Source organism: Camponotus vicinus, unplaced genomic scaffold (genome assembly GCF_025532165.1).
Source record: "Camponotus vicinus isolate PSW18456_S1 unplaced genomic scaffold, iyCamVici1.0 SCAF_4, whole genome shotgun sequence".
NCBI lineage: Eukaryota > Metazoa > Arthropoda > Insecta > Hymenoptera > Formicidae > Camponotus > Camponotus vicinus.
In genome coordinates, this window is record NW_028141976.1 from 22,033,703 (window position 1) to 22,060,965 (window position 27,263).

At 30.8% G+C, this 27,263-nt stretch overlaps 1 protein-coding gene across 5 annotated transcripts; it reads right to left on the reverse strand.

Annotated features, from left to right (window-relative positions):
* Positions 1–3,642: 3,642 nt before the first annotated feature.
* On the reverse strand, positions 3,643–26,262 carry Tsl (membrane-attack complex domain containing protein torso-like). 5 transcript variants are annotated; one of them, XM_083096612.1, is made up of 5 exons: positions 23,113–23,617; positions 22,809–22,942; positions 6,002–6,332; positions 5,504–5,840; positions 3,643–4,730 (listed from the first exon to the last, which is right to left on the reverse strand). In XM_083096612.1, exons 3-5 carry the CDS (start codon positions 6,301–6,303, stop codon positions 4,335–4,337), a joined length of 1,035 nt encoding a protein of 344 aa, XP_082952738.1. In that variant the 5' UTR covers positions 6,304–6,332; positions 22,809–22,942; positions 23,113–23,617; the 3' UTR covers positions 3,643–4,334. The 5 variants fall into 5 exon arrangements, with proteins under 5 accessions (XP_082952738.1, XP_082952737.1, XP_082952735.1 ...); XM_083096611.1 differs by having other exon boundaries at positions 22,809–22,973; XM_083096609.1 differs by lacking the exons at positions 22,809–22,942; positions 23,113–23,617 and adding an exon at positions 26,133–26,262.
* Positions 26,263–27,263: the final 1,001 nt, after the last annotated feature.

A 27,263-nucleotide genomic window follows, 5' to 3' on the forward strand; every position in this document is an offset into this window, starting at 1 on the left:
TATATATACATATACACACTTTTTTTATAAATTAATATATCTTTAATATAATAACAATTATAAAAGATATTAATATTTTCAATATTATTTCTTAAATTAATCATCTTTTCAAAAAAATATATATTTAAGAATTTTATATTCAGCTATATTATTAAATATATTTATTTGCCTATTTGTTTATTCGACTTTAGTTTCTAACGTGATAAATTGAATATGTTACATTTATTGTTAATCATTGCCTATTACTTATCTGTGTTCTTACATTATACTTAATATATAATATAATATACGTATAATATTTACGTAATAATATCGGCGATTATTATTCTCTTCAATAAAAAATATTTATTAAAGAATGTTATTCTGTCTTTATTAAAAAATATTATTCTGTAGTTATTCGTTATTGTATATATAATAATAATACTTCGTTATTCTGCTTCACAAATTTATAATATCTGTATAGTATCTATTCTATAGTCATCACTATTTTGTAATATTTTACTATTTTGCAACTTCTCGCTATTCGGTAACAGAATAGATACAACACTAAAAAATCGATCAGCGTTTCATATAGATTAAAAATGTATGCTTTTAATTGTTAATATAATTAAACTTCATCAAAAAAAATATTATAAAATGATAATTTTATACTTTGTTAATTTTAAATAGTAGAAAATAATATTCGTGTTAAACTGAGAGAGGGAGAGAGAGAGAGAGACGTATATTTATTTTTTTAGCGCTACGAAATACCAAGAAAGAGGATAGTATGTAGTTCAAGTGCATTTATGACATTCGATTGCATAAAAGTCAAGCTGATCATGTATCTATATACAAGCTGTTCGATTCAGAATATGTGGATTTTTAGATTTCACTAATGATTGCCCAGTGAGAAAGCTAATATCAATTCGATGTCGAATCGATATCAATACCGTCAGAATATATTAATGTGCCACATAGAATGCAAACATCAACGAATTTTTAAATTTCGATCTTTTCTCAATATATCTCATCTGTAAGATTTATGTTTTAAAATATAATTAAGAATCGCTTCAAACATTTTTTTACTCGAATTTATGAATATTTTTGAACGTAACTAAGCTAATTTTTCAAAAATTGTTATAATTAGTACTAAAGCTTGTAAAATCAATTATATTTTAAAACATAAATCTTACAGAGATACATATATTGAGAAAAGATCGAAATTTGAAAATTCGTTGATGTTTGCATTCTATGTGGCATATTGATATATTCTGACGGTATTGATATCGATTCGACATCGAATTGATATTAGCTTTCTCACTGGGATGGGGCCTATCCCTCCTTGGGGCCTAATTCTTCTTTGTTTAATCAATAATACATGAATCTCAATTGTATCAGAAAGATGTTTTTATATTTGCACCATAATATAGAAACGGATATTATGATATAAAACTCTAATAAAAATTTTTACATATAACGAATATTATTATTATCATCGTTGACCTATTTTTGTATCTGCAGACAAAATATAATACATGACCTTTTCTATTTTCGTCAGATAATTGCGCTAGCAGCATTTTGTTTTATTGTAATTAAAACACACATATGAATATTATTCTTTTTATTAATTATTTTTTGCTCTATATAAAAAATTTTTTCGTATTTCCGGCTTTTTTTGACTGGAATTCTGGGTAACATACATCCCACGTTCTATAAAAATATATTTTAATATTTAAGTCATTAAAATCAATAGATCATTTCAAAAGATATCGCGATTTTTCATATAACGTCTTTGAAAAATGATATCTTAAATTGGGCGATCATATGAACATGAAAGAAATTAATTAATGCTACTAGTGATTAAAATTATTTAGAAAATGAAAAAATGCTTCTTGAAAGAAGATTATAAAAAACCAATAGAATAAATCTTGAAAGTCGAAAGTAGGAAACAGCGTTTTATACAGATATGTTAGAAACGTAACGCAAGATATGTCTTTAAATAATATAAATAGTAATACGAATATATTACTTACCGCATATTATTCTCCGCCTGATTTTCCATTTCCTCATGGCACTTATACTCACTAACAGAAACGCGATTAATTATGTGATTAATCGTATACATCACGACTTTGCACGGCACTCCCGATCGCGGAATAATCACACGAAATACGTACTTTATTATATTATAAAAGAGCAACACAAAAAATACGATTACATTATTCAATATACAAAGCTAAAACCATGCGTCACTCGCTACAACAAAGTTATCTCTATTATTGATATATACATATCAACAATAATAATGAATCGTGAAATCAAAGATTAGAGTAATGAAAAATTGTGATATAATAATTGTTTAATTAATGATTAATTTATATATTTATATTTTAGGAAAATTTAAAAGATCAGACAAAATATATTTAATTATAAAAATTATTAGAAAAATAATTATTATCCGTGAAAATCGATAGTCGAAAAATCGTAAAAAAAAACGATAATTTATAATTTTTATCCCTCTTGCTCGCGCACGCGTGCTTTGATTTTTACTTACAACAAAATAAATAATCGCGCTTCGATAAAGATTTATTATCACAATGTCGTTTTTCAAAAGTTAATTAATTAATTATTAATTGTAATAATCGCGAATATATTTCGATACTAGTCATGATCGTGTGTTGAAAAGAAGATAATTCAACAATATATAAAATGTTTCGCATCACTACTTTACTGTTCGTGTGTCCTCACGCGAATAATAACAGAGCCGAGACATGTAAACATTAACGCGCTGTAGGTAGATCGCAAAAAATAAACACCATGTTATTATGAATTTGTTGCCGAAATATTTTACATGTTACATTTACGCGGAATATGAAATTATACAAGCATTTTAAAATATAGAGTAATTATTTATTAAATAAAATGATAAAATAATTGATAATTTTGAAAAGAATTTATTATTTTATTACTCAATTCTATATGATTCATTTTCTGCGTGTTTTTCATCAGAATTGTATTTAAATCTTCAAAAAAACAAACGCGATAAAACATCGAACGAAATATGTAGAAAAGATATGCCTTCTTAGAATGATATAATATGCGAATTATTTAATACTTCGAATTATTAAAACTTTAGAAAATAAAAGAAATACATATATATATCTATATAAAATCACAACCATAAAAAGCCTGTGATTGAAGACTCGAAAATCAATCGTCTCGTATTCTATTAAATATCATGATTTTAATACGATTTCCTCTATAGTTTGGACGTAATGAGAAAATTGCAAATTTGTAACTCTACTGATTCTTAAAGTAGAACATTTGTTGTGTATTAAAAATGCACTTGCGCTAATATTTTAAACAATGAACAAATTTTATACGTTATTAATATACATTTTATAACACTTTTGATTTTATATTTTATTGATTGTACTATAAAAAGATATTGCTTTGTCTTTGAGATTATTAAAATAGAAAAAATATTTTATTCAGATATAAAATAATAATAACTAAATAATAATGATATATTTAAAATACCATATTCATTTTTTGCATGAAATTATAAAAGAAAACATCTTATTTACATCATGAGTTTTTCAAAAAAAAGGAGAAGGAAGGAATTGTTCGTAATGTTATAAACTATTTTGCAATATTAATAGGTTGATTTGTTATATAATATAATCTTCTATAATATTGGTCCACAATAATCGTAATATAAATTTGCTAATACATACGTCGTTTTTTACCAATTTATCTAAACAAATGTGACAAAGATTTTCTGATTTATAAAAATAGGAGCTATTATAAAATACGAACATATCTGAGAAAAAAAAATGATTCATTAATTTGATTTCATTGTACATACAATGATATCAAGTTAAATAAATGCAAAACGCATATAAATCTTTATATCTAAAATATCTAAAACATCATCTCTTTTACATATCAATATCATAGATTAATTTTGACTAAAGAACTTACAATATTTTTCAGTCAGATTGTACGAATAATAATTGTGGTATATTAAAAATATTTAAAGGTGCTTTCTAATATGATTACAATAATAAATACTTATTTATAACAATAACAGTATTTATGCAGGTTTATATCATTGCATATACGTAGCAGAAGGATATATTTTCTTCAACAAAAACCTGTAGAGTTTTCGTTGATGAGTCGTGATGGTCGCTAAATCGTTTCAGCGGTTCAGCTGATCCGAAAAGACTTCATAGATGCTACATGCTGAAATTAACATTGTTACTCATATTTTCACGCCGATATGTCGTCTGACATACGTGTGACACATATTCTAAATATTTCAAGTTTATCCACAATTGATACGTATTACACTATCACATGTTCACTTCCCAGAGTTTGAAATAATTATCGATCACTTCCATAAACCATTCGCGTTTTTTTGAATCCTTGAAAGCGGGTGCCAATGTCCGCAATTGCAATTGCAGCAGCGCCTCATCGCCCAACAAACTGTTCAATTGCCTAAGCAATGTCGTATCACCGTGCAATTTCAACAGGCTGGCATAAGTGAAGATGTAATATTGAACCCGAAGACGTTGCACGGCCCATGCTTCTGCGCTACGATTACCACTCGCCGATTGTATGGAACCCATGTGCTCAGCGTACCAAGGCGAAAAATAGTTACTCAGCTCGAGAGCCGACAGTTCTGCAACTCCTCGTGTTTTCAGCCGTTCCTTTATTCGCGAATAAACCTGAGGAGTGTAAACGAAAACCTGGAAAAAGAAAATATTTCAAGTATTTCGTCATACGTCTTTCTCAGATAACATCATTTACATATTTAGGACAACGAGATGTTTTATATTTTAGCCGTTTCCAATAACGAAGATCAAAAATTGAATCTCCAGATTGCGGCATCGCGTATTTCAAGCAGAAAGTTTCGTAATTTTACTTTTACTGACATTGACGCGATGACGTAAACTACTAGTGAGAACTAGGTTCGGAATAATGAGGCGTTTTTGTGCAGTTTTTACGCTTAAATGGAAATAAAAATGCCGCGCGTCTCTTTCTCTTTCCGTTGCGCGAGAGAGCGTATGATAAATGAGGCTTGTTTCACTTTTATCTAACCGAGACTGCATCGAGACTGCATTCTTCTTATGGTGAGCCGATTGCGACAGCGATCAGCGGACCGCATAATTAAGGAAGATGCATCGATGCAAAGAGACAATATCATGCCCGTTTTTGTTATTATTATAATATTGAACCGATTAATGGCAATTTTACTTAAATATACCTACATAACGCGGTAAAGTGAGACTTTTACTTCCAAGGGATACATTTTTCTAATATTTGTGAGAATATTTATTAATCATACTTTTTTTGCTAGAAGAGCAAATCCAGCTTGTGATATGTTTTGAAAAATGATTCGTGTATTACTGTTCGAAAGAGATTCTAGAGAATAGAAATTAAAATAGAAAGTTTCAATTTTTATTGTTATTATTTAACTATCATCTCTAAGTGTCTCTCGTAACTTTCCTGATCGCTGTACCTGATAGAGCGAATTCCCCGTGATGTAAGAAGCGATGTAGTGCGAACCGAAGTTCCTGATGAATCGCACAACACTCGCAGTGTCACCGACCGTGACGTTCTCCGTCTGCCGCAACACAAAATCATCGAGGACGAGGGTCTCGGTGTCAGCGAGTCGTTGATTATCACGGAATCTGGCGACGCGCACTAGAACGTAACAGTGATCGCCCGTTATGAAGGACGAGTTTATACCGAGATGCCTGGCTATCGCCGCCTTCGACCAGCTTCCAGTGAAGGCGCGCCACGGCCTCTCCAGTCTTTCGAAAGTGAAGTCACGGAAGTATGCTTGTAGAAGCTGTCTGTAAATACACAAATACATTTATACAAATAATCAAAATAGACATACATTATTTATTTCATTCAATAGGTGCCATAAAAGTCTCTAAAATTATATTTAATTTTAATAATTGGAGCTTCCCTTATATCTTTTAAAAGGGCATCGAATATTGTAATTACGTGCCTGATATTGTCGCAGAACTCCATGTGGAAGTCACCGTCGAAAACGGCGGTATTTATTTTTGCCTGACGCTGCTTGGACGGCAACGGCGTGGCATTTTTGAAGATATCGAGGGTGGGCTCGCGGAATATCCAAGTTTCAGAATCGTTACGTGGTACCACTCGCATGCTGATACTCAGATAGCCGTAACGACTGAAAACATTTACGGCACCGCCGAGCCGCGGTCGCTGCGACCTGGTGACGTGGTGGCCGATCAGGAGCGCGAGCGTCAACGCCAAGAGGAAAAGCCGCGTGTGTGACCACATCTCTTGGCAGCTGCCTAGGTCAGTGATACCTGAAACACAGATCGCGAATAGATATGAGATGTAATCAAGTCCTGAACTTTTTAGCGAGCGAAACGTGTAACATTTAACCTTTTATAAGATATTTAAAAATCTGACATTCTTAACGCAATATTTCATATCTAAAGAATCATTTTATCCTGCTGGCTATCTTTATATCATACGTCCATGAATGAACGTTTCCTCGTGCCATTTTCAATTCAATAGTAGATAGCAGAAAGATATTCTTTTATATCATTAAATCTTACTACACCAACATTCGCATCTTGCAACTCTGGGATACTGAGAAGCCTATCTTAGTTGCGAGAAGAAGCTACCGGTCTCCGACCGCACATGCACGTCTCGGCGCAAGAAATTGTTACCGTGTTGCAGCGTGCTATCTTGCTATGTAGGTCTAGGTGCGCGTCGTTGAGGCGTTTGCACGAGCGAAGTCCGTGGCCTTCATCCCCACTTGCCTTATACCGGACGAGCACCTTGGTCTACCTGACACCGGTGTTCCGTGTATCTGAATCGTCTCATTCTCCCTCTTATCCTCTGCTCATACCTAGATTCCCTAATTCGCTTCTTCTCGCCGATCAGGAATAACGGTGAACGCGCATGAATTTCTTCTATGCAATTGGCAAAGGATGGGTCATCATCCCGCATCCCTCATCGCGCTTCAAAACGGAAACATACACCTTGCATTGACATTATAATGATGCAAACACAATTATCATGAATATCTAAACCTTGACACACCGATCTTGAATTATGCTTTTAGAATGAATAGCAAAAATAAAGAGATAAAGACACTTGTATGACAGTATATAGTATCAAGTGATGCTTATTATAATATAATGATGCATTGATATTTGTTCATAGTTAGAATTTGCATGTATAATGCTGCTTACTCCGCAATTTGAATTTGTATAGAAAGTGTGTGCAGTTGCACGAGTTTCATGAAACATAATGCCTCGAGGATTGTAAAAGCGAGCTGACGGTTGTAATTAACAACAATACCGCGAAGCACTTCAAATTTTGTGAGATTGCACTTTTATGTAGCAAACCTTAGCACGTCTCGGATATAATTTAATAGAATTTCGGATAAATTCATAAAACACACAGAACAAAGAATGTTACATTTTTTTGAAAATATATATAATTTTATCGAAATATTATATTTATACTGAAATATAATTTATAGTCATCGTTTACATCGATTACATTTGATATAATATGGATTTTTTAGAAAATATAAAGTGCATTATTTTTTTTGTCTCAAAAAAATAACTGTTTGATGAATAAGAATTGCAAGCTATTTGAATAATGAATAAAGTACTGATATTTTGAGATACAATAATTTGATAATTTAAAGCTGTGTTATCGAGAAGATTTGATATGTTACTATTAATAAAAATACAATATATTACAAGTAAAGAAATTTAGATAACATGCTACGAATGAGAAAGAACAACGAATTATTAAATGAGAAATAACAACGAATACTAGTTTCTTCCTGCACTTCATGACAAACGATTTTAATTCGTGTCTTTTAATATTTCAATTTAATTTAACATATTCGCTCGTACATAATGTAATACATGAGATGCGCCGATACGCACTCTACGTTTGAAGTCGCCAGAATCAACGAAGGTCCAAAGTGCATGCGAGTGAAAGTGAAATTAAACGCCTACCATTCGAATGGACACTTCTTCCTCGCGGATACGAGCCTAAAAAAAAGAAACTCATGAAGTCATAAGAGATACATGACATGCTTCTTCTTGCAGGAATAATTTAAGATAGCATTAAAAGCAAAACACACAAGAAAATAGATAAACATCGCGTAGTATGCTATCGATGTTCAACGAAATGGAAGAGGAGAATGATGTGGTTCAACAGGAGCGTAACTTGCTTTGGAAATCTCATCAAGGGTGGTCAGAGCTGGAGACGGTTAGAACTCTTCCTTTGCCCGCAGGGATACGCCGACACGCGCGGTAGTAATTAAGTTTTCTGTCGTTTAATCGAAGAGATGAAATTACTTGTCCCAGCAAAGGGAACGAATCTGATGGATTAGATTTGGCAGGAGCAACAAAGTCAACTCTCAATCATTCCTTCTATTAATCAAACAATCAATCTTTGAGGAACATTGAGACATTCTTTAACTTTTCAAGCAGAAAAACACGCGAAATTTCTCTATAATATATTTAATAGATTATTTATTCGTGTGATGAAAATTATTCAACCTTTCTAACAATGGGCTGCATTTATGCCTATCTGTGAATAATGTTATATTTGTAACGGACCGTGAAATGCGGTATAGTAGATATAATAGATGATCGTGATAGAAATTAATTTAACGTTTAATAAAGCTTCGTGGGAGCGCATAATAATTAATCAACCATCGGTAATAATTAATAGAGACCGTGAAGTTAAATGACGTTTATCATGCGATTGCACGAGCACGTGCAATTGAACGCGCATTATACATCGACGTTTAATTGACATAACGAGTGCGCGATAGCCCGATTGAACTACGCGGTTTTTATCTTTCAAATGACACGCGTACACGCCCTAATTCGTCTTCCTCGTTGTTACCAGGAATTGAAGCGATTGCAGTTTTGCACAATGCAACTCAGCAGTCCGATTTAAATTAATCCCCATGATCAGCGAATCGCATCGCATTTCTATTGCGTTCGCTCTACAGTTTGTCAAACTGCTTAATCGCATACTCTGGTAAACTTTGACATTCCTATACGATCCTGTCTTCTTTGTCCTAGTGGCCTTTGAAGCTCATGAGAATACCATCGAACCGTTTAGCGTAAAGTTATAATTATGTAATAGGGCTCAGGTGATTTTTATTTTCGCGTAAAAAAAAAATAACTTTGCGTGGGTACTCCGATTAGGTTGATTGTTTTATTAATTTTATAACGATATTAACATATAAGGCGCGCTATTTATGTGTTTAACTATTTTATAGTTATTACTTATATAATTACAACTTATTATATATATATACGTTAAAATAATTTAATATATAATTCTTTCTAAGTAACATTTTTTAATAATTTCATTTAATTAAATGTAGAAAATATTTCTAAGATCGTTTCTCAGCTATTTTATTTTTGATTGCTAATTATCATAATATTTCATACAGCATTTTAAAAACTTTTTTAAAAATACTGTTTTAATTAAATATGTCTTTTAATGTAGATGTATTATTAACAAATGTTAGCCAATTTTTTTATTGCTATTTAGCAAATAGGCTTTATCATAAATGCTTTCAAAAAATAGCAGAAAACAAGTTTTTGTTAAAAGACATACATTTTTATAGATATAAAATCTGATAGTATTTCATATATTACTACCTGCTTAAGTTACACAATTTTTTTTATAACCGTATTCTCCATATCACTACACATTTCTAGTCAACGCAGTGAAATTAAGTCACGCTGCGAGTTATTTAGCGCACATATTTTGCTCCATTATTGCAGTAATATGATGTCAATGTAATGAATATGAAACTTTATCGCTATTATAAGTGTTACTTCCGCAACAATAGGCTAAATTTCGTTTCGAGTTTAAATGATTTCATACCATCGGTACCGAAATGTACAAATCTGTAATAACTCATTTGTAATAGGAAGTCATTTATCGGTTTATCGCAAAAAAGATCGCTCTATATACCTAGATTCGAAGTTGCTAGCCACAAATGAAAGTAATCATACATATTCATGAGATTATGATAAAAGCAACGAAACGAAAAATGTTCCTCGATTGTTTCTATCGCTGCGTTTATGTCAATTGTATTAAAGACATTAATTTTGCAAAAGTGGTGAATCTCGAAACAATTTTTCTGGCGTTTTTTTTACATTATATAATAAAATATTTTATAAGAATACCTTTTATTTGCAAATGTGATCTATTTTTTAACAATCATTTTAATGTAACATGTATAGATGCAATTTTTATTTTATTACAATCTATCAAAATAATACTCCTGCTTAATAAATATTTATTGAATGTATTTTATTAAGGATTTGTATAATATTAGAGACTTTAGAGAGAGAGAGAGAGAGAGAGAGGCCAGCGAATAATATATCAATCAACGACTTTAAAGAAGCCTACAACAACAAAGAAAAACTAAGTTACTAAATTAGTAAAACGGAAGGAACAAGTTCCGCTTTCGCCGTTGCTTTCAAGTATGTGAGAGTGGTTTATCAACTCAACATGATTAGAACTTGAAAACAAATTTCCTTTATAATAAGTTACTTTCAATTTAAATTATAACTACTTTCAGTATAAAATAATTTTACCTAATTGATTAAAATTAAACGATCAACTATAAAAAAAGAATTATAACATTATTTTTTACATGTCACGGCGATTGTTAATTGCATATTTAGACATAAAATTTCAGAGCGATAAACGCTTTGACAAATACTTATTGTTAATGTATCAAATAGAAAGTTATGTGAAATTTAATATTGCTTCACTATCATAAACCGGCGTTTCTGTACAACCAATTGGTGCATCGAACGGCAGATAGTATATTGTGTAATATGTATACATAAGTACCTGCAAGATATTATACGGACAATATCTCTTATACGTATTTCTTAAGTAATCAAGAAATGTTTCCAAAATATGACTCCTGAGAATTTGTATTTATATAAATAAAATATAATAAAGATATACTCTAGAATAAAATAAAGATTATATAAATACAATATAAATACAATAAGTATAATACAATTTAGAATAAATAATATAAATGAAATATTTTTTGAAACATATATTCACGCAATGCAACAATATTAGAAAATTATATAATAAAGAAAATTATATAATAAAGAGACTTAGCGCATATTATAAAGTCCATAATAAAATATACAAAAAATTAGCATTTACTTTGATAGAGAAGTTGACGTTATCAATTATTCAATGTATTAAATAATTTTCTAATTGTCAAGAATTTTATACAGTAAAGAATATTTTCTTTGATTTTCTTTCATTAAACGTTTGGTTTGTGTATGCATATGTACGTCTCTTGTCACTGTGATGTATTCACATCATTCACGACCAAAAGAGCTTTACAATAACAAGACAAACGTCTCATCTGTTATTGCAAATGCGAAAGATAAATCTGATCGTAATATAATGAAGAGGTTATATAACTCTCAGGAGAAATAAAAAACTGCATGTGTAGAAATTTCTACTGCGGTACCTTTTCGAGAAATCGATAAAATTTAAGATGCAGACGGAAGACACGAGCTCGATAAGAAATTGAATGGTCCGCTTGTCTCAGTTTCTTATTAGCATATTATTACCATTACGTCCATGGTGAATTGCTGCGACAAGAAAAATCTCGGTCGTAGGATAATAATTGAGCGTATAGCCGGTTGCTATTCACTTGTCGGTGATATACAGCAGTGCAGAAGTCAATGGGGAAGAATTATTTAAGTAGCCTCGCGGTGCGTAACTTGAAAGGGGCACGTTACGTCGTCCTATTAAACGCAGGAAACGCGATCACAGAGCGTCGAATGGTACATAAGGAACCGCTTTGAATCTAATTTAAGTAGACTGACACAAACAGACTAACTAGCGGCGATTAACAACAGAAAAACAACAGATTAACAACAGAAAATTCCGATGGAATCGAACGCAATGGTAGAAAGCATCGTCAACATAAAAAATTTATTGCGAAATGTAGCATCTGAATTTAATCTCGTGCTGCTATTATGGTAAAACTACGAGCATTGGAAAACTTCAGGTGTACTGAAGTAAATATGTCCACTCGCTTGTTAGCGGAACAAGTTCTATAATTCTATACCATTTTGAAAGGTAGAAACAATATTTTTATATTTAAAATACTGATGAGAAAGAGATCAAAATATACGATTACGAAATATGTGCACACATACAAGCAGAACGATGCATTATTTATTAAATAAATCAGGAAACTTCTCATTTTAATTGCAATTTTAATTTGTAGTTTTTCAATGCACATTTCTTGCAAGATGATATATTCAACCATTAGTCAAACACATATGCATATTTTTTAACAACTTTTAACTGAAAAAATTATTTTCCTACTGTAAAATATAAAATATTTATTCTTCATGCAAAAACTAAACTATAACTAACTGGGTATATAGCCAGTTGATCTTATTTAGAACGAAATCTATATAGTTCAATCTATAATTTATGCATGGATCGGAAAATATTGCACAACTATTTTGCACGTGTACAAGATATCAGATAATTGTCCGGCTTTTTTATTCATGCGATATTTTGGCAAGCAGTCACGTCGTCGTTGCTAATTTCGTTAAGCACTATCATTTACATAAGAACGTGACTCAAGGTCTCAAAAACATATTATGATTATTAATCCATTATACGAGATCATCGAGGTCGTGATAAATTCGAATTATGACGCAAAACTTCCATGTTTCCATCTTTCATCACTTCAATTACTTAACTTTAATTATTATTTTTAACTATAATTGTGCATCTTTTACAATGACATGCTGATGAAAGATTAAAAATTTATATGAACATATGTACATGTATAAATTATATATTGAAATAATTATATATAAAGAACAAAAGCAGAAAAAACTAAAAAGATATTTATGGAAAACATCTGGAATAAGAAAACGCAGACAACATACCCTATCAGATCATATAAGTTTATTTTATTTCCGCTGATCGGCTTTCCCCTATATCGCAAAGGTTCCCTCACTATGATCGCTAATTGTTACGGGTCATTGACTATACTAGAATAACACAAAGCGCACGGTTCGCGCGTGCCATTTCTTCTTTTTCATTGTACATTTTTAATGATAACTTCATTTTGCTTCACACGAACTATCAAAATTAATAGTTGATTTGACAGTCGCAATTAATAGTTAATAGACAAATATCATATAGACTTATAGACAAATGTATATATGAAAAATTATAATTTATATATATATATATATATATATATATATATATATATATATATATAAACTATAATTTTTCATTCTCTCAACAACTGTCAACTATTAACCTTTGCGAACCATAATAGAGATAACAGTTGCTCGATGCTCTGAATATAATGCACAATGCAAATTGAGACAATCAATTAGCATTGCGGAAAAGTGGCAATAATACTTGCGAAAATCGATTTAACATGCCTTTTTAAGAGAGGATACTTATTAAAGGACACTAGAAGATAACTCCACTTTTTAATGTTGCCATTCATCAATTGTACACTTGTCGCGGTTATTTATTGCACTATATTTCTTTATCCTAATTAATTTTTATTTTTATAATTATTTTATATAAATTTTAAAATTGACAATAAATCGAAAAATTTGTTACGATTTTTGGACTACTGATTATGCTGTCGTTAACATGTGACGTAATTGATTAATATAACGGCATTTGTATATGATAATGCACGAATATATCGTTATCCACAGCTTGCAGACTCTTTTATCAAACAACGTATTTTTTTTAGATAGTAAAATTTTGCCACGTTTGCAAAGCAACTTCAATTTAATCAAATGTGAGATTCTTCACTGTTGCGTGATATCGATAAGTCTTCGCACGAGCAACAGTCAACGAATACAATTTAGCCGACGCAGCTCATTTTGCAATTTATAATTTATCTGGATATAGATATATGTACATGTAGACATTTCTGCGAATAAGATTCAATTAAATTGCGTTTCCGATTATTGAATTTCTAGTAAAAAAATATTACCAGGATGTAAGTAAATTCTACAAATGCTATAAATTCTCATTGATGTTATTTTACAGATAATCACATTAATTTACATATATAGATATTATCTTGCGTCATTACACACAACGTAATAAAAACAATAACTGTGTGTGTCATGCTTAATTATACCGAATAATGTATTAATGCAAGTCAGAAATCTCGAAAATTATGTTTTGAATATATGATAGTGACTAGCCATTCGTGTAATGTGAATGTGTAAACTGGTTTAACATGTATTCTGTGTCCGCAGATTTAACATGATGCCATCATGATTTAAACCCATCGAAAATAATTATTATCTAATTTTAGTGCCTTTTCATAATTAAAAAGCAGTGCAACAATAATCGAAAATTTGCTTCGCACAAACAATGCTGGAGATATTGTGCTGTTTCTTACTATCGTATCACCAATATGTGTTACGCAATAAAATCGCCTCACTCGCGGATGCGGTCAATTACACGGTCAACGACAGTCTGACTTTTAACGCAAGTACATCAGCCTTCTTTTTGCGTAAAACCAATTCTGTGTGCGTCGCGATAGAGGTCATTCACTCGACTGACGCATGCATGTAAATTAATCTGGTTGTCGCATATAGGTCTGTAAAGCAAATGTTTATCTTTAAAAATGCATTAACAGATACAATACGAAACATACTTACCTGTGTACTTTACGTAGAAATATTACCATCCTCTTTTTAAAATTTGATTTAATCAAAATTTATTTCTTTTAACATTATTAAATATTATTGTTAAGATTTTTATGCAATTATAATCTCATTGTGAATAACACAGTGAATATAATAAATATGGTGAAGAAAGAATATTAATTACACTTTAAATTCTGTGAACGTATCACCTACCAAAAACTTTATTCCATCGAAATTATTCAGAGAGACAGAAATGAATAGATTTTTAAGTTCTCAGAAAAATTCACATGCATAAAATGTACGTCGCATGGTTAAATCAAGGCTTCTTTCCATCTACCCTATGTTTTTATTGTTTTAGCAAGAAACCAGAACGAGTAAAACCAGATTTTTAAGAAATTGCGCGATCGAAGGTTGTTATTTTTCGCCGCAAGATGTTATTACCATCAGGTACATGAAAAAGTCTTTCTTTTATATCCGCAAGATTCCTCCTGACATTTGCATAGGTATGTTAAATACTCTACAGGATCGCACGTAGATGAGATACTAAAAGTATTGCGTTCCCGAGGACTCTCGTACTTGATTATATTATATATATATATATATATATATATATATATATATATATATATATATATGATTGACTTGATTATATTATGACTACTTGATTATGTGTATATATATATATATATATATATATATATATATATATATATATATATATATACGAGTATAATATAATCATGCAGAAAATATCTGAAATGATAATAATTCTATTTAACTGTATAACATTTTTCCGTAACCATTTTTAAGCGTAAGATTAGAGTACAGAACAAGTGGATAATGACTGAGCTTTTGTAATATATAAATTAAATCTGTCGGCAACTTGAACAAAGACTTTTCTTACATATCAAGGAAATGCAAATTGAAATCTATAAATAATTACCTTCGAATCACGCAATATTTCAATCAAAAGTGATTTGTATATTTAGATTATACTTCTTATGTTAGTCGACCACATTGCTTGTACTGTTATTAATTATTATCTCTCTATCTGTTGTATATTGCAGAACAACTCGTTTTTCATCTCCTCATTTCCACCAAACTAAAATATTATATTTTTTTATGTCTGCATGCATTTCCACGAATGTATTTATATTCTATTTTTTGCAAGGAATTCTTTTACTTTCCTTCGCTACATTAACAAAAATATATTTTCAAACTTATATACAATGTATTAACCACAATTTAAAATTATAATGTTAATCAAATGCATCGGGAATAATTATTTCAGGATTTATATTTATTATTTTAAATCTCTGTCCGAGTTTCCTCCCATTTTTTTCAAATTTTCCTTATATTCTTTTCCCTTAACTATACCATATTTTATGTATCGGTGATTTTTTATTTTTTATATAATATATTTTAAATAATGTATCGTCTGCAAAATATTACAGCTGTTTATAAATGCTTCTCTAGGGATTCTTTCCATCTATTATTATTCCGAGAGGAAAATATCACGAGTTTACGCCGCGCCAACGAATCATATACCTTACATAGAGATCCCCGTGACATTTATGCCAGAAACGGCGACTGCATCTTCGCGTTGCAATGTTCTACCAACCGGCGGAATGCGTCTTCTCAAGCGGTGACTCTGGTTGCGACACAAAATCAGAAGGTAACGAAAGGATCTCGTGCAACATAGGAAACTTGCGAGGATATCATCGATATCATTTTTTATCGAGTGTGTGCATATTAATATTATAAAAAATATTTATTTCTTCTTTTTAAAGAAAAAAGAAAACGAAAATTAATTTATATAAATTAAAGACATATCATTTTTTATAATTATATATAAATGTAACAAAATGCAATCATAAGTAATTATAAATTTGATTATCTGTTGATTAATAGTTGGTAAATTACTGAAAGAAAATTCTTGAACCAAAATTTCTTGTCATTTCCAAATTTATTATATTGCCAGAGCACAAGAACTATATAGATTTCTTTTTTAATATTACGAAACTTGAAGACAAAAATATCTTTGGGACATTAACTTCAAGTCACGAGAAACAATTCTGCTGCTTTGATTCGTCCAGAACGTGAACGCTGATAATGCAGAATACGAAACGTTTGGGCATGAATCGACAAGTATTCTCGATGAAGCAAGTCCTAGAATTTTGCTTAAATCGAAATATTCTCTGTTGTTAATGCTCAAAAAATGCTTTGACGTTTTACAATATATAATAATGATATAAAATCACAACGATTTTGATAGAAATAAAGATTCATATTTCTTGAAATATATTTTATACATCGATTTAATTCTTATAAAAATTGTAAATTGTTTTCATTGCATCATATTAAAAAAATTAATTATGATATTACTGACCGGTTGTTAAAATATAATAAGTATATAATAAGTATATAATTAATAATAATTGCACGAGAGCTGTAAGTCGTCACAAATATCATACTCATTAATTCGATTTCTCTTGGTAAGATTCTATGGCGTTCAATAGCCGCGCGACACATCGCTAGGAAAACACGATGACATAGGTAAATCTTTTAAAAGTAAACGAACTGGACTTCAATGCCAGAAACTCTTCCGTAGAATATTTTTAGCTCTATCTGTCCGCTAGTAGCATGTGAGCTTAATCACTTTCACCGCAAATATAATCATTATAAATATGATTGTTGTATTCATTAATATTCACTATCTTGACTTTGGTCAGTCAGAGGTAGAAAAAGTACAATGTGTGATTGTAGCATGTTACTTCAACATCATGACAATTGACGCATTATTCCTTATTACTTTTATGATTAATGAAAAAAGTCTGCAATCTGCATAATTGATTCGCGATTTCCTGGCAGATACGATAGTAGCGCATTTGCTTCAATAAGCGTTAATCATTTCGCATTTCCTATACAGTGACATATGTCCGCGAGTGTCCTTAACGTAAGCAACAAAATAATTTATAACTGACGTGATATAAAAGCAGATGATAATATTTATGCCCAGCGGGCAATTGAAAACTAATCATTTCTTATTTTTCTCAGACTTTTTAATAATTGAGATAATGTCACACATATATACACACATATACATATAAATATTATACACACATTATACTTTCAATATAGATTTACCTCTGACGTCTTATCACAGAATAGATATATTTCTTTGAAAAGGCTTTTTAATATTTTAATATAAGCGATTATACATATCGATGCGAAGCGATCGCGTGCCCAATGCCGAGTAATTAAAATAATGAAATCCGGACACAGACAAGGGCGTGAGCTGTGTGTTAAAATCAGTAAAAGTAATCTAAGAATAATCTGCTTTAATAGCTTGAAAGTTTACGTGCGGCAAGTATTCTGATTGTGAAGCCTTGTAACACTCAGTAGCACTATTATAAGCCTTGTTCCTGGTGGAAAATATGGGTAACTGGCATAAGGACGGTCACTCGCGCATTCGTGCACGTGTTATGATACAACCGCAAGTCTGACAATCGCTTTTTATTCCGGACGTACTGGCATGATATCGCGTGCTCGACTTCGGTGGAGTGTGAAAGTGCGTGCATGATACGAGTGATAAACGTGGTGAAAACTAACAGCTCTAAATGGCGTAGTCGATCGCGCGTTTTGTATCCATATAAAATTCATTCCTCGCACCTGCGAGATGATCGATTAAACCTATGAGTAATAAGATTGCTCATAACGCATAGTAACTCTTGGCAAGTTGACTCAGTCTTGTCATTCGACTTCGTTACAGCCAAAGACTGATTTGATCCAGATGCTAATGAGAGTTTTAAATGTTAAATTTATTATCAAAGACAGCACTTGAAAGATTTATTTGAAGAATAATTTTAGATTTATAAAGAATCATAAAAATCATGATCAATAGCAATCGATTTCTAGCGTTCTAATTTCCACTAGCTTAAATCTGATAAATAACTGAAATGTACCGTACTTTTAACGTTGGGCGAGGTCTATTATTGACGGTGATTATAACGTATATGATTGCGCGATTGTACATGTGTACAAACGCTATTAATGAAATTCTCGCGCAAGTAGTGAGATACATTCTAATATTAAGTACGTAATTTCAGTAATAACGTATATAATCGTAACAAACAACGCGAATAAAAAAGACGGTTAATGCGAAATAAAGAAAGGCAAGTACACAATATCTTACTGTTAGCTATCCTGCTATTAATGTGATCTATTTTCACGTTATATTGTTAGTGGACTATATCAAATAAAAAATTGTAAGTGCAAAATATACATATAATCGCACATATGTCAGTTATTTAAAAATATATGGGAGCTACTGAGATAAAAAAGTTTCATCTATATTTTTTTCATCTTGTAGTAAATTTATTAAATTTACACATTCATTATCCATTTCATCATTTCCCCGCAATATCCTTTTATTATAAAATAAAAAAGACGCGTATGACATCACTTATGTTGAAAAATACTTAAGTAAATTTACTATCTTTTTTTTATAATTTAGTAATAATTCATGTACGTTTTTTAGCGATATGCATCCTTATGTTTGAAGGTTTTCATCAAGGACTTGGTGAAGCTGTTGTTAATTAACTGTAATCAGGTGAGCAGCATCAATACCATGACCTAAATATTCCTATAACACTTATATAATGCCAAAAAAATAGATTTCTACTGTTACTAGTTATCGAATATATTTGAATAATTGGCATTTATCAAATCTAAAAATCTTTATTAAATCTGCTTTTATGTAAAACATGTAGTTCACATTATGTTTTTATCACACGTTATTTCTATAAATATTTTAATGAATTTAATCTTTCTCAAATTCTCAAATGGAAATGAGTAGTAAAATGATAATATGCAAAAAAATTGTATATTAAAAAATATTCATATTTTCTAGTGATAAAATATATCAAGTACACATAATACTCTATTATATCTGTTTAATTGTCAATTACGCAAACTGATTTATGTACATTATCTATGCGTTCATTTTCTTGTCTGCGTTCGCAAATACATATGATGGAAAGTTCATTGAAATAAAATCATTTCGCGATTGTGTATGTGCAAAACATTAGTCTGACGAGATCGTCGCGGATCTCAATGGTATAACTAAACTTGTAGTTCAACGATATCACCGATCAGCTCGTTTATCACGAAGAATCATTTGAAGATATTCTTATTGAATTTATATAATAAAACGAAGTACTAACCACGTGGCAAATCAACTTAATACGCAATTCACTCCTTGACTCCTTTACTATACGCGAGCAAATGAACCATTCGCTTCGGCATCATCGAAAGTAGTTCAGTAACTTCTGAAGCAAATCAAGTGCAACAAATCGATCTTTTTCACATACTTTTTTCACATCACTATGTAGATTACTGATTGCAACAAGAGTCAAAAACATAAAGAGTTGAAAGTGACTATTGTGTAATTCTACCGACATGTTGTGTGACATAAACACAATGTTTATGTATTAGATTATAAAATTAGAATATAAAATTTATTTATCTATATAAATCACATTCCCATGTAAATCACATTAACGCAAGGACTGCGTTAAATATGTGGTGAGTATACGAACGAAAATGCACAATTTTATGTAATGTTATTTTTTGAAGAAAGTGCTGTTAAATTATAAGCAATTAATTACAGGCATCGGTGCAACAAATTCTGCTTTAGGTATTCACTCGATATGCTCATGTATCGTATCACAAATCAGAGTATTCACATGTGTTTAGCATATGCAACTGCTGAACGATAAGGAGGATATCCCTTCGTTGTAATTGATTGCAATAAAAATCTACGACGCGAAGCTTTTTGCGCGAGTTTATAAATAAATCGCTTAGTAATCCTGTCTGGATCGTTTTATTAGTCTGACGCATAAATGTGCGTATGAAAGTACGTCGTAGCAGACAACTGTACTGCTTTCACGTACTGAAGGTTGTATTCGTAATTAGATAGAGATGCGCTAATCTGTCTAGCATTTTTACTTTTTGTTTCTGTATTCGATATATCGCTTTTTTGAAATTTTTTAAAACGAATTTGATAAGTCTACCAATCGTGATTAATACAATGCACATTCTTGTTACTTAACGTTATTTGGCAAAAAGTAACTCGATAAAAAGTACTTGACAACTGACCGAAGGTTAATGTTTTCATAGTGCGAGGATATAACGCATTAAAATTCTTTTGAGATCGAAGCAAATCATGCGGATGACTAGAATGAATTTCTTCAGCTCCCTAAGTACAATGAGTTCAAGGCTGCTATGCCGCAATCCAACTTTCTGCCGAGACTACCTGTCCTCTTCGGTCAGATACTGATTGCTAAATATTTTGTGCTTCATTTCTCCTCCAATGCACGATGAAAATGGAATACGATTTTTTAAGCATCCTTTTATTAACGAAATCATATATATTACGTATAAAAATGGAGATAAAATTGCATATATTGATATTATTTTATCTAAATCTATTATAATAAAAATAAATAACAAATTATAGTAACAATTACGAAATAAACATTGAGTAATATCTATTTGTTTATCAAGAAAACATTTATCGTCTATAATTTCCATAATTTACATTGATTAGAGACTCATGTTTCAATGCGATACAATTAATTATGTTTCCTTGTTTAAAAAAAATTATAATTAAATGCGAGAAAATCTAATCTCTGTCGGCCTGAATTTATGTGACACTTATTGCGCAATAATGCAAATAAATAGACAGCCATCACTTAAAATTATAATTTACCGCATCATGAGTCGTTCCCTATATATTGCATCCTATTTAACTTATCTTCATTAAACCCCTGCGTTAATGATGAAGCGAAAAGTCATAGCATAGCTAATCATAAGTAAAGTCTGCATTTTTTAAATATTTTATAAACCTTTTTTTCATAATTCCTTAATTATATCATTTGTACTTTTATTTTTTAATATTATGTTATATAAATTTTATATTTTGTGTGTATCATAAATATATATGTATATATATGTATATATATCTCACAAATTGTATTAGAGTTTAATGATTTGCGATTGCATAATCACAAATATACGAGCAAGCTGCTCGTTGGCCGATGAAACAAACGGAGCGGATTAAATTGCGATTATAGTACAAATAATCCGGATAGAATTTTGATTAATTTTGAAGTGCCATATGAGTGTTTGAATGAGCATGATGTTGAATAACACATTGGATAAGTTGATATGCAATGTCGGAGCAGCGAGTTCGCACGCATACCTATGCATATTTATTATCAATAATAAATTCTCTGCAAAAAAACTTACTTTACTATAGCAGATGCCGATCTTTTAGTCTGAATCGACCTTTTAGTCTATTGGCAATCGATGGAGGTTTATGTTATATTCAAGATATTTCATCGATAAAATATTGTAAAAAAATTACTATATCTTTTGCATGAATTTTTTAACTAATATTACACACAAATTAATTTTCTTTTATCACTTACATAATTGTGTCTAAAAGATCCAAAACATATTTTACGAAAATTTATAGATTTTTTATTTTTATGTATATAAAAGTTTAAAAGATTTAAAATAAAAAATTAAATTAATAGACTTTTAACGCAAGCATTTATTTTGACTGAAAATCTGAAATTTCATATAAGTACAATCAGAATAAAAACGTTTCAGGAATTCAAGACCAAGACATGAGCGGAAAATTAAAGTTGATTCGTCCACGGGACAAAATACATTCTTATTTACATAAAGATTGCTCATTTTTATGATTGTTTTTCTGTAGATGGCCACAATATTGACAATTGTGACAGAGCGATAATATTTTATTAATATAAAAATGACAATTAATTGTATTATAATTATACAGTTTGATATATTTAATCAATTTATTTTTTTACTCTCAAAGCAAAAAAATTATGTGCTCGTTATCATAATTAATTTAATTATTGATAATAAAGCCGATAAAAATTTATGTCATAAATTGAAATTTGTATTGTAAGCATGTATTTCTCATTTAAAAATCTTAATATGATCGATTATATAAATCGTGATTAATCAGAATCTTACCTAAGCACTTTAAGGTTTCCCCATCTCCGTTACTTCAATTTGTTTATCCGAAACTTTGCACAGCCAAGTGTCATGCGGTGTAATTTAAAGCATCAATGGTCATCATTATTGACTCTTCAAACGGCCGGATGTATCTGCAAGTCAAATGGCTTCTCCCTACGATCACTGTTGATCCGACACTCATAAATATCAATCGACAAAAACACTATTGAATTTTGAAATTAACTAAACCGCTTAATGCAACCCCGATCGTTCTATATATAATCGATTTTAGATCATCCGATTAACATATTACGTTACTCACAAAATCAACCATCACGTATGATAGTACACCGATCGATCTATGCCGGGATGAAATCTTGTCGGCGATCTTTCGCGGCTGCATCCATCTCTCGACCTGTCGGTTTTCGGTCGATCGATAACACGAACCGGACATCGAGCGTTTCCGTTCCCCCTTATTCGCCCTGATTTTCGATACTTCTCTCTTTCTCTCTCGCGGGAGACAGATGCCAAAGATTTGCACGCGGCGACGCGCTAGATCAATCGATCAATCGATCGAATCAACGGATAACCACCGTGTCCTTAGCTTCGTACGAGCGTGTAGGCGCCGTGCTCGAAGGGGGTTTTCCCGGTTGACGAGATATAGAAGGACACTGGCGATCTCACCGACGATCGATCCGATCGATCGATCTCGAGCGCGATCGACGCGGCGTTTTACTCGGGGGTCTTTCTCGCGCTGGGCCCCCGATCTGATCGTGGACACCGAACGTCTGCGACTGCGGCTGAAATCTCGAATCTATTCGCGGCAAGCAAGCAAGGGAGCGAGTGCCCGCGAGAGAGCGCACAGCGTGTGCAAGCGTGGCTTAATGCACTATATAGATACGCACGCATCAAGTGCGTGTGCGTGCGTCAAATGTGTGCACGCGTGAGTAATCGGTGATGGTGGGGAGCATTTTGCTTCACTGTGGGTGGTAAATCAGATAAGAAGGATTTCCCTTCCTGCGGGCCTCGCAGATTCCCGGATACAGACTAATCATCTTCCCAGATTTCATTAGTATTGCTTGATAATTTTTGATATTTTATATAGCTAATAATTGCAAAGTTATATAATTTAAGATATATTAATTATGGAAAAGAAATTATATATATGTTATTTTTTAAATATTTGTTTTATTACTCGTCTTATTATTTTTGCTATATATCTTATTAAAAGGAATTTTTAATATTTTATTATAATATTGAAAGTTAATATATTACTAAAATATAATATTTTATAACGTTTTATTATAATCTTTTTATGCATAAACCATTTCGAATAGCCTTCACTTAGCAAGTGGGAGAGCGATGCTAATTATTCTGTCAATTATACCCTACACACGCATGGTAGGTGAAGGCGCCTTTCTTGATCCGATTTATATGTCATTTTCCATTTTCGTCTATCAATAAGTATAATTCGACTCTGTCAGTTTTTTTATTTGAAAAAAATTGCGTTTAAATATATATAAATATCAGCTTGTAATATCAATACAGTCAGGATTATTGTCAGGATTAAATTTTGATTGTCTACAAAAAATACAAAGAAAGATGACAGAAAGAAAAGAAAAATAGGAAAAAATTAAAATATATATATATCGTTAAACGAGGAAAAGTTCAAGAAAACTAATGAAACACAATAAAATTATCACTTCTCTCACACATGTAGACAAATGTTCAATTTAACATTCCTGAACTAGCCAATTAACTTTTTAACGCGATATAAATTAACAGATATTTAATAATCGTCTAGATTAGACTTAATTGATGTTTTGTAAAATTTGATAATGGTAATCTGTTTCGTAATGTTTGAACTGATTCGCGCCGTTTCATTACCTACTAACTTCCTTCTTACGATAATGCCTCTTCCTGCCGTTCCTTAACAATAAAGCTTAATTTGCGCTATCTCTAGCGTTCGTTTCCGTTCTCACGTTCATTTGCTAGCAAATAGATTCAATTGTCTTTTCTTTCTAACACCTATGCTAGCGCTTAGTCTTATGTTAGTGCAATCGAACGACAAGGAAGTTTAGAGTATTCTCACTGACAAGCAAGACAATTTTTATTAGGATCGTCTTTATCGAATCTGTTTATTTCAGATCCGGTTGTTACATGTTACGCAAAGTATTACATGATCACGAGTGTTGTACGTGAATGGCATTTACATCGAGAATTTCACAGGCTTGCAATTGTGTCAATGTTTCATGTTGTGTCGCGAGATGATCCAATCTTAAAGATTCTCTGTTCGAGTGCATTCTTTAAATTTAGATCTGATTCATTTAGATTCATTTGCTCGAATATCAAATAAAGATTTATTTGTATTTAAGTCTAAATATCGCATAAGTAATTATTATAAAATATAGTTATTTTTTTAATATTAGTTTTAATGTTATATCAAATGATTCTAATATAAAAATTTGATGAAATTTATCGAGACACAAACAAGTCAGTTTTGATAAATGCGACAAAAATATCCCGTCTAGATAGACCTACATTTCCTAATCGTAAACAGAAAATATATATAACCGCAACAAAGAATTGGTATCTCCAGGGTTAATAACGCATCGCACGAGTCTGCCCATAATACACTGCATGATCTTCAGATTGCGGTTACCACTATTTTCCACTTGGTACATAAGCTGAACCGCAAAAACTACATTCACTGCGAAATATTCCCTTCCAGCAATCCTCCATATTATACTTACATATATATGTAAAACATCGAACAGATTGGCTGAATTACTAGCTTATAATGTTTCTTATTCATTGCGAGAGAAATGAACAGTCACAGAAACTAAGCAAGGGTGAAGGTCATGGATATCAACATATATATGTTTCTGAACACGTACTCGTATCTTACTCAAGAAAACTTGTACTACATATAAAATCCAGTACAAGTTCATCGTCATTTCTTTATATCCATAAACTTTTCCTATTTTTGAAATTGACTTCTATCGAAAAAGATATTATCATTAATAGTTAACAAATTATAAACAAAGATATTAGAATATCATGAACGATTAAAAAATTAAAAATTTTACACAATTTTAGCTTTAGGGATGTATGATAAGAACTTATCACAAATTGTTTTCGTGTCGATTTTAATTTGTCTAAATTGTAGTTTATATATTAATTAGAAACACATTATGTGTTAGATATTAAAAATATACTATAATAAAATAGATGATATGAACAATTAAAGTTTTACTAAATTAAATTATAATTGCTTTTATTTTTCGAACATTGTTTTCCGTTCGTGACAACCGAGTGTAAAAAATGCAATAAACCACTTACCTTTCTTGCAAGATAAATGCATTTCAAGATTTCGCAGCTGCGTCCGCCGCAAAACGATGCGGTAATTATAAGTCACAATAGCGAGGAAATGAGTGTGAAGAGGTCGTGTAACGGACTGAAGATGCAAAGACTGCATACTGCGTATGTGAAACTCTTTTCCGCATAGCATCTTTATATCCTAAGCAACTTAGGAAGAGCGCGCTTAAAACCGATAAAATTATATAATTATATTCTCTAGGCTATAATTTTTGAAAATTTTACTTTTAGAAAAATATTTTGAAAATTTCAACATAATTGCCGAATTGATTATTATTTAATTATCTGCTTCTCATATTAAAAAGTAATAAAAAAGTCATATTAAATTCTTTGATAAAAAAACTTAAACGTTTCAAATAATTTTCAAATATCAAATTGATTATTATTTAATTATCTGTTTCTCAAACATCATATTAAAAAGTAATAAAAAATAACCATATTAAAATCTTTTTTAGAAAAGTAATGTTTAATTAAATGTTTCAAATAATTACATTTTTTTATAAATGCCTATAAGAATATAAATAAGTTAATAAAATATAATATACATATATAAACTACACAATATATAACTAAAAGTTATGTATATTTAATATGCAGATTAAATTTATATGTGCATTCAAAAGTTATTAATTTCAAAAGATCGCTCATTTCACAAGAATATCATAAATGCACGTGTGCAACCAAGTGCACCTATTTACCAGATTATAGAGGAACTTAATGGAACCGGTTGTGACCTACGGGCAAAACTGTATGAGTATATTCAGCCTTGAAAACGGATATTATCATGAATATAGTATCTCATTAATATTTTATGTTCATGACTTCTTCGACATTGATGATATCGTGCAAACAAAAGTCATTTCATAATAATTCGTGATCGATTATACACGTTTGCAGGATATAATGGCACCAATATCACATTTAAGAGATGTTCGTGAACAAATTATAGTAGATAACGAAATAATTAATAAATTAAGATAAAATGATTAGTATATTAAGCAAAAAATTTTATGTGAGAGGCTTTATTATAATTTATCACTTATTTTCTTAAATTCCATGCTTTTTACTCGATCTAACAAATTTGTATTTTTTAAT